We start from the raw sequence: 12,124 nt of genomic DNA on the forward strand, positions 1-12,124 counted from the left end.
ATCCTACACTTGACTGCATTATTGACAGAACAATTATGGACCATGTAGCTGGCAACTTATAGTCCAAATAATCATCAGATATGGATTGCTGGCTTCTAACACCAGACATTTTCCAATGGGGTATTAAACTATCCAGGGACTATGATACTATTTTCTTGGAATAAGCTTAATATTTACTCTTTTATCATCAGTTTTTCTCCTTTGTAACTTTTCATCTCAATGTACGATATTTGTACCTGTGGACTGTTTGCTTGTTATTGATTTGTTAAACCTGTCTTTCCGTTGCTGTTTCTTAACATCATTGCTATCTCCTATTACAGTCATTTAGACTTCCCGGTGCGGTTTGAATTTCCTTTTTATTGCAACTGAAGCGTTTTGAAAATACCAATGAACAGAATTATTAATCGCATTTGACATAGGAACGTTCTCATGATTTAAGATGCTCACCAAAAATATCAGTGTTTTTGACCTGAGCTTCCAAAGTCCTTCTTAAGTTCATAAGTGACAGGAGCAGAATGAGGCCATTGATAGAGTCTTAGTGATACAGTGTAGAAACAGGCCCGTCGGCCCATCTTGTCCACAACGGCCAACATGTCCCAGCTACACAAGTCCCACCAGTTCGCGTTTGGTCCATATCCCTCCAAACCTGTCCGATCCACACCATACCCTCCAAACCTGTCCGATCCACACCATATCCCTCCAAACCTGTCCTATAGAAACATAGAAACATAGAAAATAGTTGCAGGAGTAGGCCATTTGGCCCTTCGAACCATCCTACCAGTCTAATTGTTTCAAACCATTCGGCCCATCAAGTCTACTCCGCCATTCAATCATGGCTGATCTATTTTTCCCTCTCAGCCCCATTCTTCAGCCTTCTCCCTATAACCCCTGACACCCGTACTAATCAAGAATCTATCTATCTCTGCCATAAAAAAATATCCATTGAGAGACTCCACAACCTTCAGTGGCAAAGAATTCCACAGATTCACCACCCTCTGACTCAAGAAATTCCTCCTCATCTCCTTCCGAAAGCTAAGAGGCCAGTCTGGTCCTAGACTCTCCCACTAGTGGAAACATCCTTTCCACATCCACTCTATCCAATCTTTCTATGATGCACCCTGGAAGTTGATTGGTGATAAAAGGGAACAGCAGATGCTGGTTTACATGTGATATATTTTCTTGCCAACTTGAACTGGTTGGTTGTAAAGGAAAATCCAATACAAATCTCTGGAACCAGGCTTGCAGCTCAACAAATTAATATTTTTCACCACCTCCAACGGGATCCTCCCACTGGCCACAACTTCCCATCTCCTCCCCTTTATGCTTTCTGCAGAGACTGTTCCCTCCGTAATTCCCTGATCAATTTGTCCCTTCCCACCCAAACCACACCCTCCCTGGTCACTTTCCCTTGAAACCGCAGGAAATGCTACACTTGTCGCTTTACCTCCCCCTCGACTCCATCCAAGGACCCAAGCAGTCTTTCTAGGTGAGGCAGAGGTTCACCTGCATCTCCTCCAACCTCATCTACTGCATCCACTGTCAACTTCTCTAAATCGGCGAGACCAAGCGCAGGCTCGACGATCGCTTCGCCCAACACCTCCACTCTCTTCATACTAACCAACCTAATCTCCCGGTAGTTCAGCACTTCAACTCCCCCTCCCATTCAAAATCTGACCTTTCTGTCCTGGGCCTCCTCCATTGCCAGAGTGAGGCCCAGCACAAATTGGAGAAACAGCTCTTCATATTTCGCTTAGGTAGTTTACACCCCAGCGGTATGAACATTGACTTCTCTAATTTCAGATAATCCTTGCTTTCTCCCTTCTTCCCCTCCACTTCCCAGCTCTCCCACAAGCCTACTGTCTCTGCCTCTTCCTTTCTTTTTCCTGCCCCCCCGACATCAGTCTGAAGAAGGGTCTTGACCCAAAACATCGCCCATTCTTCTCTCCATAGATGCTGCCTCACCCGCTGAGTTCCTCCAGCATTTCGGTCAACCTTCGATTTTTCCGACATCTGCAGTTCTTTCTTAAACAAATTAATATTAATTCATTTTAACGCCAAGGAGGCTTCAAATGGCCTGGAGATCATTGGAGTGTACCAGGTAGTTTGCCATTCCTAAGTCTCTCTCGTCCCAGCATTAAGACATTTGATCTTTGGGAAGGTCCCATACAATGCAATAGAAACCTCACTCCCAAAACTATTCTGAAAGACTCTCAATGTCAGCAAACGTTTGCCCCAGCTTAGCCAACTGTCAACGGTATTAGGAAATTCAATGTCTCTGATGTTTAAAATCCATACAAAAGTGAAATAAAGAAATGGAATGTTAAAAAACATTTTTAAAAAGAAAGATATTGAACAAAGCGATTGTAAATAAAAATATTAAACAAAATATTCATAATTAAAAAGAGGAACTTCTTCGCTTTTCTTCCCCAGATGTGCTGAACCAGCCGTTCAGTGGCCATTAGTGTGCCACTGTGGTGCAGCGGGTAGAGCAGCTGCCTCACAGCGCCAGAGACCCCGGTTTAATCCTGACCTCTGGTCTTGACTGTGTAGAGTTTACACATTCTCCTTGTGACCATGTGGGTTTCCTCTGGGTGCTCTGGTTTCCTCCCACATCTCCAGGACGTGCGGGTTTGTGGGTCTATTGGCTCTCTGCAAATTGCCGCTGGTAGGGAGAAAACTGATCGAGAGAGGTGGGGGTGGGTCTAAGCCTGGCAAGTGGTAGGTGGATACAGGTGAAGGACAGGCGACGTTTCATCAGAATCAGTCTGAAGGCGAGCCACAACCCGAAACATCACCTATCTATTCCCTCCATAGATGCTGCATGGCCAGCTGAGTTCCTCCGGCATTTGGTGTTTCGCTTCATTTGAAAATTTATCTCACTCAGCTAAAATATTGACCATGGTCCCATGGGTAGGTAAACCTTCACATCGAATCTGGTCAACACAGATACTTCTTTCAGTAATAGACCTGGTATTAATCAATACCCATTGATGAGAGGCTTTTTATATTGGTGTTCAAGAAGGAACTGCAGATGCTGGAAGATCGAAGGTACACAAAAATGCTGGAGAAACTCAGCGGGTGCAGCAGCATCTATGGAGCGAAGGAAATAGGCGACGTTTCGGGCCGAAACCCTTCTTCAGACTGATATTATATTGGTACTTGTTTTATTATTTGAATAGCTGATTTCACCCAGAAATATTAAAAGAACAGATCTTCCACCCTTCTCAAAGGATTGCCTGCGGGCCATCTGTGCACTAAGGTTTTGAGTGGGCATTGCGATTTTCACGTCCAGCTGAGGCTTTTGTCTGGCAGGGTGTTTGGGCTGTACGCGGGCCGCTGTGGCACAGGCGATGTTGGCACATGTTGGCCGCCGTTCCTAGCTCATTGTCTGAACCTGTGTGCATTGTTCTTCGTCGACAGGTGATAGCTACCCTGTGCAGCTCATTCCGTCGACAATGGCAGCTGCTGCTGCATCTGGCCTCAGCCCACTACAGCTCCAGGTATGTACAACAACAGCAAACTCCGGGACACCAGCCAAGGCGTAGCGCCGAATGCCAGCAAGAATACTGGAGAGATTTGTGCTCTTTTCACTGTCAAGCAAAATTAACGCTTTCAGCACTCATTGAATAGCAGCAGGGAAAGTCGGGCTCTATGGAAACACATTGCAGTGCGGTAACATCATTTAAAAGCAGCCATATGGTCAGGCTTTGCAGTGTGACTCAATGGAGTCCATCTTCTGGCTCATTTCCTGAAAGTTTTAGAGAGGAAATCTGCTGCAAGTCTCTGGCAGGTTGGTGCAATTCACAGCACACGGTGCTGGCATAACTCAGCGGGTCAGGCAGCATCTGTGGAGGACATGGGTAGGTGACGTTTGGGGTCGGGACCCTTCTTCAGAGCAAATCTTTTGGCCAGTTTACATTCTGGAACATCTTGATCTGTATGCAACTGCGACAGTACAAGATGCTTAATTTGGTTTGGAGATTCAGCCCATTGATTCCACACTGACCATCAATCACACATTCACACTGCTTCTATGTTTTATGTAGAAACAAGGAACTGCAGATGCTAGTTTACAAAAACAGACACAAACTGCTGGAGTAACTCAGCGGGTCAGGCAGCATCTGTGGAGAACATGGATAGGTGACGATTCACAGAGTGCTGGAGTAACTCAGCGGGTCAGGCAGCATCTGTGGAGAACATGGATAGGTGACAATTCACAGAGTGCTGGAGTAATTCAGGAATCAGGCAGCATCTGTGGAAAACATGGATAGGTGACAATTCCTGCTTTCACATTCACACACGACAAACTTGGGACAATTTATAGCGGCTATTTAACCTACAAACCCGCATGTCTTTGAGCAAAGGGAGGAAACCGGAGCACCCGCAGGAAACCCACGCGGTCCAACTCCACACAGACAACAGCCGCAGTTAGGATCGAATCTGGGTCTCTGGCGCTGTAAGACAGCAGCTTTAGACTTTCGATTTTAGAGATGCAACGTGCAAGCGGGCCCTTCGGCCCACTGAATTCATGCCGACCTGCAATCACCCCGTACACTAGCGCACACTAGGGACAATGTAGAATTTACAGAAGCCAATTAACCTACAAACCTGCACGTGGGAGGAATGTGGGAGGAAACCGGAGCAACCGGAGAAAATGTGGTCGGGGGAGAACGTACAAATTCCGTACGGACAGCACCCGTAGTCAGGATCGAATCGCGGTCTCTGCCGCTGTAAGGCAGCAATGTTATAGCTGCGCCATCGTGCCGCCCTAATTGTAGGTACAATGTTGTAATATTGTTGCTCTGTACAATATCGTAGGTGGCAAATGTTTGCAATTACACGCGGCACTGATGGAGTGACGGACCACAAAGATGAGATGGCAAAGGTGGGCTCCGTCTTCAATTTGATCTTATAATAACAATCCCGATGCACAGTTCCCCCAATGGTTTCGGCGACGTTCATTGCTTATCCTCCCTTACCCAACGGGCGGCACGGTGGAGCAGCGGCAGAGTTAATGCCGCACAGCGCTGAAGACACGGGTTCCATGCTGACCATGGGTGTTGTCTGGACAGGGTTTGGACAATCTCCCTGTGACCTGCATGGGCTTTCTCCGGGATCTCCGGTTTCCTCCCACACCCCAAACACGTGCAGGTTTGTAGGTTAATTGGCTTCGGGAAAGATTGTAAATTGGCTCTAGTTCAAGGTTCAAGGTTCAAGGTTCACATTTATTTGTCACATGCACCAATTAAGGTACAGTGAACAGAGTTACCATGTAGCTATACAATGAAAAAGAACACAATATACAATAAAATTTAACATAAACATCCACCACAGCATTCTTCACTGTGATGGAAGGCAATACAGTTCAGTCAGTCTTCCTCCTTTGTTCACCCGTGGTCGGGGCTAGAGTACGGGGTGATCGCTGGTCGGCTTGGACATGGTGGGCCGATGGGGCTTGTTTCCACGCTGTATCTCTAAACTAATGTAAACTAAACAGATTGGGGTAGAAACCATATCGCAAAATGCCATGACATTCTTTAGGTGCCATTTTCAAAGAAAAATTAACTGTTTGTTGAAAATCTGGGGTTTAATCAAAGTTGGCTGTCCATGACCTGTGTCCTGGTGTAGGTGCACAGCATAGCCCACATAGAGAGGCATAGACCCTAATGGGGGGGGACCCTCCATGTGATTGAAGAGTCCCAACACGAAATGCCATCTGTCCATTCCCTCCACAGATACTGCCTGACCTATTGAGTTCCTCCAGCACTTTGTGTTTTGCTCAAAATTCCAGCATCTGCAGATCCTTGAGTCCCCATGGAGTCGTAGAGTTGTGCAGTACGGAAACTGGCCCTTCAGCCCAACTTTCAAGAATAATACAAAAGGAAAGATGTCATTTTGCAAGTATATTGGACTCCAGTGAAAGCAAACCTGAAATCCTGAGCACAAAACAAACTGCTGGAGGAACTCAACAGGTGGAGGGATTAGGCGGATGGAGTTTTGGGTCGGGTTCATTTTACAGACATTCCTTCCCCTCCTAGAGGTGGCCTGACCAGCTGTGTACCTCCAGCAGTCTCTTGTGTTTGCTAGAATATTATGCATACATCTCCCACATTAGGGAGGACAGCAGTATATCAACTTAGGACAGGTATAGATAGGGTAGACAGTCAGAACCTCTTTCGTAGGGTGGAGATGTCAAAGACTAGAGCGCATAGCTTTATGGTGAGAGGGGCAACATTTAAAGGAGATATGCGGAGCAGGTTTGTTACGCAGAGGGTGGTGAGTGCCTGGAACACACTGCCAGGGCTGGTGGTGGAGTAGGCAGATACAGAGCGCAGATATGTGGCCTTTAAGAGGCCTTTGGATAGGTATGTCGATATGCAGGGAAAAGTGGGATATGGATCATGTGCAGGCAGAGGAGAATTGTTTAATTTGGCATCATCTTTGGCACGGACATTGTGGGCTGAAGGGCCTGTTCCTGTGCTGTACTGTTCCATGTTGACACAGATTTAGAGGCATCAACTAAAATCTGGGAAATTATTTGATCATCAGTCTATTTACTGAACCTTACTGCAGGCAAATCAGTTGTCATGGGAACCATGCAGGCACGGGTTATTGATTGGGGACGATCTGCCATGATCACAATGAATGGCGGTGCTGGCTCGAAGGGCCGAATGGCCTCCTCCTGCACCTATTTTCTATGTTTCTATGTGTAGGATGGAACGGCAGATGCTGCTTTACTCCAAAGTTAGACACAAAATGCTGGAGTATTTCAGTGGGACAGGCAGGCAGCATCTCTGGATAGAAGGAATGGGTGACGTTTCAGGTCGAAACTCTTCAGACTGTTGAATCAGTTATCATGTTTGCTTGTAAAACAACAGTGGCCATACTTGAATGGAGCATCATTAGGTTTGCTTTGGATGTGCAGTGTGTGAGGACTGAGTGGACATGAAAGCTCTTTGTGCTTCCTCTCTGTCTAGCTATAAGTGAAGATGAAAGTTACTGGAATTGTTTTGTTCCCAGTGTTGTTGTGTAAATGTCTTACTGGGGTGGTGTTCCCAGCTGTTATCAGGCACCTGAACCATCCTACCACAACTAGAGAGTGGGCCTGAGCCACTATCTACCTCATTGGAGACGCTCGGACAATCTTTGTTCGGACTTTACTGAGCTTTATCTTGCACTATTGACCTCATTCCCTTTATCATGTATCTGTACACTGTGGACAGCTCGATTGTAATCATGTGATGTCTTTCTGCTGACTGGTTAGCTCGCAACAAAAGCATTTCATTGTACATCGATACACGTAACAATAAACTCAAACTCAAACACAAACATATCTTCAGCAACACTTTGACCAGTTTCCCTCCAGAACAGCATATGTAGGTGAGAGGGCCAAGATTGAATAGAAACCTGAGGGGCAACTTTATTACATGGATTGTGGTAGATATATGGAACAAGCTGCCAGAAGAGCTAATTGAAGCAGGTGTATAGGAAGGAACTGCAGATGCTGGTTTAAACCAAATATAGACACAAAAAGCTAGAGTAACTCAGCAGGTCAGACAGTATCTCTGGAGAAAAGGAATAGGTGACGTTTCTTCAGACTCATTGAAGCAGGTGCTATAACAACATTTGAAACTCTTGGACAGGTACATGGAGAGGAAAGGTTTAGAGGGATATGGGGCAAATGCGGGCAAATGAGACGTGTAGATGGGGCATCTTGGTGAGCATGGACAAGTTGGGCCTCGGTCCGTGTTGCCTATGGCTAATCTGTACCAGTTTACTTTCATCCCTGGTGACTGTACTGAAATATATGAAGATGTTTCAGTTTAGTGTATTGTCACATGTACCGAGGTGCAGTGAAAAGCTTTTGTTGCGTGCTATCCCATCAGCGGAAAGACAATACATGATTACAATCGAGCCATTTACAGCATATAGATACATGATAAGGGAATAACGTTTAGTGCAAGGTAAAGCTAGTAAAGTCTGATCAAGGATAGTCTGAAGGTCACCAATGAGATGGATAGTAGTTCAGCGCTGATCTCTGGTTGGGATAGGATGATTCAGTTGCCTGATAATAGCTGGGAAGAAACTGTCCCTGAATCTGAAGGTGTGTGTTCTCACACTTCTATACCTTTTGCCCGATGGGAGAGGGTGGCCAGGGTGCGACTCATCCTTGATTATGCTGCTGGCCTTGCCGGGGCAGCGTGAGGTGTAAATAGAGTCAATGGAAGGGATGGAAGATGGATTTTCTAAACTAGCAACACACAGACTAGTCTCGAGCCTGTTTATTGCTGGGAAATTTCCGACACAAGGCCGATGATTTGAAAATCTGATGGAATTATGAATTTAAAGCAACACAGTTTCTCTCTTGTCCATAACATGGCTCTACCCTCTCCCCCCCCCAACTCCCCCCCAACTCCCCCTTCCCCCATCTAATAGCGTGATGATTATGCTGGGATACATTCAGTGGCACAGGGACCCCTAACTCAAAGTGTGATATTGGCAGTGAATATTGGTAGTAAGCTGAGTTCATGGGATAGTGCAGCTGAGCTTAGATGTTTGTAGAGATTTATTATTGGAACCTGTACTGGGATACAATGAAAAGCCTTTGTTTGCTTGCTATCCAGTCAAACCTCAACATACTATACAAGACTGCGATCAAACCATATATAAGAACAACTTTGAATGCAAAGAGAAATATACCAGAGTGCCACATATAGTGTTACAGCAATGTGGCGTTACAGTTCCGGAGAAAAAGTTCAACGTCTGCAATGAGGTAGGCTGGAAGATCAGGACAGTCCCCTAGCTTATGAACCGATGAGGAGCCTAATAACAGAGGGGAAGATGTTGTTCCTGCGTCTGGTGGTACGCACTTTCAGGATCCAGTATCTTCTGTCAGATGCGAGCAGGGATAAGGAGGAATGACCAGGGGGGGGGGAAAGTCTTTGATTATGTCGCTGCTTTTCCATGGCAGCGTGAGGTACAAATGGGATGGATGGTGGGGTTACTGGTCTGTGTGATGGACTGGGCTACACAACTCTCACTTGTTGCTGCTTGCTGCACCAGCCCATTTGGGATGAGGATGTACTGCCTACAGTGACTCAACTCCACTACGTGCAAAGTCATTGGGAATATCAGCTTACTGTGTATTCATTCATTCTAGTCCTGAAGCTGTGGCTGTTTATATGTTGTTTAGGTTTAGGTTTACTATTGTCCCATGCACCGAAGTTGAGTGAAAAGCTTTGTTTTGCATCCTATCCAAACAGATCAGTTATACCACACATAGATGCAATCAAATCAAACTCCAGTACAATAGGTACAGCAAAGGGGATATATAGGATGCTGCAGGATGGAACTGCAGATGCTGGTTTAAACCGAAGATAGACACAAGATGCTGGAGTAATTCAGCGGGATGGACAGCATCTCTGGAGAAAAGGAATGGGTGATGTTTCGGATGGAGACCCTTCTTCATAGATGCTGCCTGTCCCGCTCCAGCATTTTGTGTCTATCTGCAGAGTACTGTATATAGTTCTCAGCATTGTAGCGCATCAGGTCCAGAGACAAAGTCTAATGTCCGCAATGGGGTAGAGGTGAATCGGACAGTACCCCAGCTTATGGAAGGACCGTTCAGATGCCTGATAACAGCAGGGAAGATGCTGTTCCTGAGTCTGGTGCTGCGCGCTTTCAAGCTTCTGCACCTTCTGCCGAATGGGAGCGGGGAGAAGAAGAAATGACCGGGGTGGGACAAGTCTTTGATATTAAGATTTTAATTAGGATTCTGAGAAAGAGGAGCACTTGAAGCCTGTTCTAAAGGGCTTCAAGAGTTGCCGCCTCACAGTGCTAGAGACCCGGTTTCGATCCTGACTACAGGTCCTGTCTGTATGGAATTTGTACGTTCTCCCCATAACCTGTGTGGGCTTTCTCCGGGTGCTCCGGGTTCCTCCCACACTCCAAAGATGTACAGGTTTGTAGGTTAATTAGCTTTGGTAAAATTGTAAGTGTGTAGGATAGTTCTCGTGTACGGGCGATCGCTGGCCAGTGCAGATTGGTAGGCCCGTTTCCACGCTGTATCTCTGAACTGAACCAAACCTATGTTACAGTGTGGGCTCTGATGCCAGTGAAAAGCTGGGTCAAGGGGAAGTGCCTCCACATGTAGACAATGGTGACCAGCATCCAGATGCTCCTCTGCTGTATACCAATCTATAAATGGTCTCAAGCTAAACGCAGCTTTTGTTTGAGTCACTGTATTCCTAAGAGAGAGAGTATTTCATATCAGGCGCTCCCGATAAGCAGTAAAGGGTTCACATGCCCCATTGTGGTGCTTGTTTCATGAGATTACACTCTGATTGTCCCCTCAATATTACAAAGAGAGAAAATGAGGGCATTCATGAGCTGTTTTGCGTCTCATTGTTAATTAAAACCATTCACCTCACATTTAACCCCCTGCATCGGGAATTGTTAATGTGAGAATAATAATAATAATGACAAACAGCCCATAGATAGTGTTTAAACGTGAAAACTTTAAATCGCCAGGATTATTACCAAACAAAGTCAACACTTTGTGAAAAATGTGACATGCAACTTTTCTTGTAGATACAGTAGTGTAATTTGTCCTTCACTGCTTATCTCTCCGAGCTTTAATGAGGCTTGGCAAGTCCTAACAATGCATGCAGCTGCAGCACAAGTACTAACAGTTTCACCAGTCGATTGGAATTTGTATACAGTATTTGTATGTTGAGAGCAACAAATAGAATGGTGGGGGTGGGACAGAGAATGAGAGGAATGCACAGATGCCGGTTAAAGAGTCCTCTTCTTAACTGTAAACAAAGTATACTTTGGAGAATGACCTTTTGTGGTTATGCTGGGTGCTGGTCCAGAGCATTTCTCAATACGCCCCAGGGGCAGAATAATGGGTAGAGCCAAGGCCAAATCATTCTATTTTTAGTGAAACAGCACAGCAGATGGAGTCATGAATAGTCATATATCTGAAGGGAGGCCGAGAGGCTTTAAACATTAATTTGGATAATATATTTGTTTAACCCTGGGAACAACTGTAACTCTAAGGGCACCGTGTGGATTTGACCTTCTAGCTGAATGGCGGGGACATCTCAGAAGAAGGTTGCAGGAGCGTTCCTAGAGCAGATTTCAGTGCTTGTGCATAAGCTCACTACATTTCAGAGAAGAGCAAAATTCAATTGTTTTTTCAGGATCGTTTTCTCCCACTTCCTCATCCAGCAACAGCAGTGGAACAGTTAGTGGTGTCATTCCTGTAGGGAACCTTTTGCATTAGTTTAACTTAGGAAGCAGCAGCTTAGAGCAGCACAGGCCAGTGTGAACCCTAATTTGTGGCTTCAACATCAGATAAAAGCAAACTTTGCCCGATTTGCCAGTTCAAGATCAAATGTGCAGACACTGCTGATCGAATAGAAAAGAAAAACAACAGAGGTGAAGGTAAAAATAATGATTTTAAATCCTGAAATCTTGAGGGTTATTTTATTATAAGAGTCTGAAAAGCAACCAATCACTTCCAGGACATTTAGTTTTAATGACTTGACACTGCAAACTAAAGTGATATAAGGTGCTTATAAAATTATATTACTTTCTCTTTGCCTAAAACATTGTTCAACAAACCGTGGCTTGTAATATGGCTCATATTTTATCTTTCGTAGAGAATATGCTTTTATAATATGCTTATCACAACATTTTTGCAAAAGCTTCTCAGAGTGACAGTGTGTATATTAATTTCAAATCTGATAAGACCAGTGGCTGATGGTACAAATTATTTTATAATGCAGAATTAAATTGGTAGATTTTTTTTGTCGAAAAAATGTTTGGGCTGACACTTTTTGATTTAACTTCAACGTAATTGATGTACATTTCCACCAAACATTTTGTCCTTCCCATGACATATAAAAACACTGGAAAACTCCAGTATGTCTCCTTGATTTTGAAGCAAGATTTCCCAGAAAAAAAATTGACAAAGCCAGTCCCCTTTTTTAAAATGCATTTTTATCTCCATTTGTGGAAATTAAGATCAATTCTATTTAGTTCCTGCTCTCATTGTGCCTTGGTGATCTGCAATGCATTAAATTATACCATTGCGGTTTTACCCAAACAAGAACAAGGG

General features: G+C 44.8%; 1 protein-coding gene across 8 annotated transcripts in view; it reads left to right on the plus strand.

Moving 5' to 3' along the window:
• The window catches only part of sox6 (SRY-box transcription factor 6), a 651,687-nt gene that overhangs the window by 519,263 nt on the left and 120,300 nt on the right, over positions 1-12,124 (plus strand). For all 8 annotated transcript variants that reach the window (XM_033038493.1, XM_033038492.1, XM_033038491.1 and 5 more), the window contains one exon: positions 3,421-3,500. In XM_033038493.1, the coding sequence (XP_032894384.1) occupies positions 3,421-3,500 (80 nt within the window). The remainder of the gene's footprint in view (positions 1-3,420; positions 3,501-12,124) is intronic.

Source organism: Amblyraja radiata, chromosome 20 (genome assembly GCF_010909765.2).
Source record: "Amblyraja radiata isolate CabotCenter1 chromosome 20, sAmbRad1.1.pri, whole genome shotgun sequence".
Taxonomy (NCBI): Eukaryota; Metazoa; Chordata; class Chondrichthyes; order Rajiformes; family Rajidae; genus Amblyraja; species Amblyraja radiata.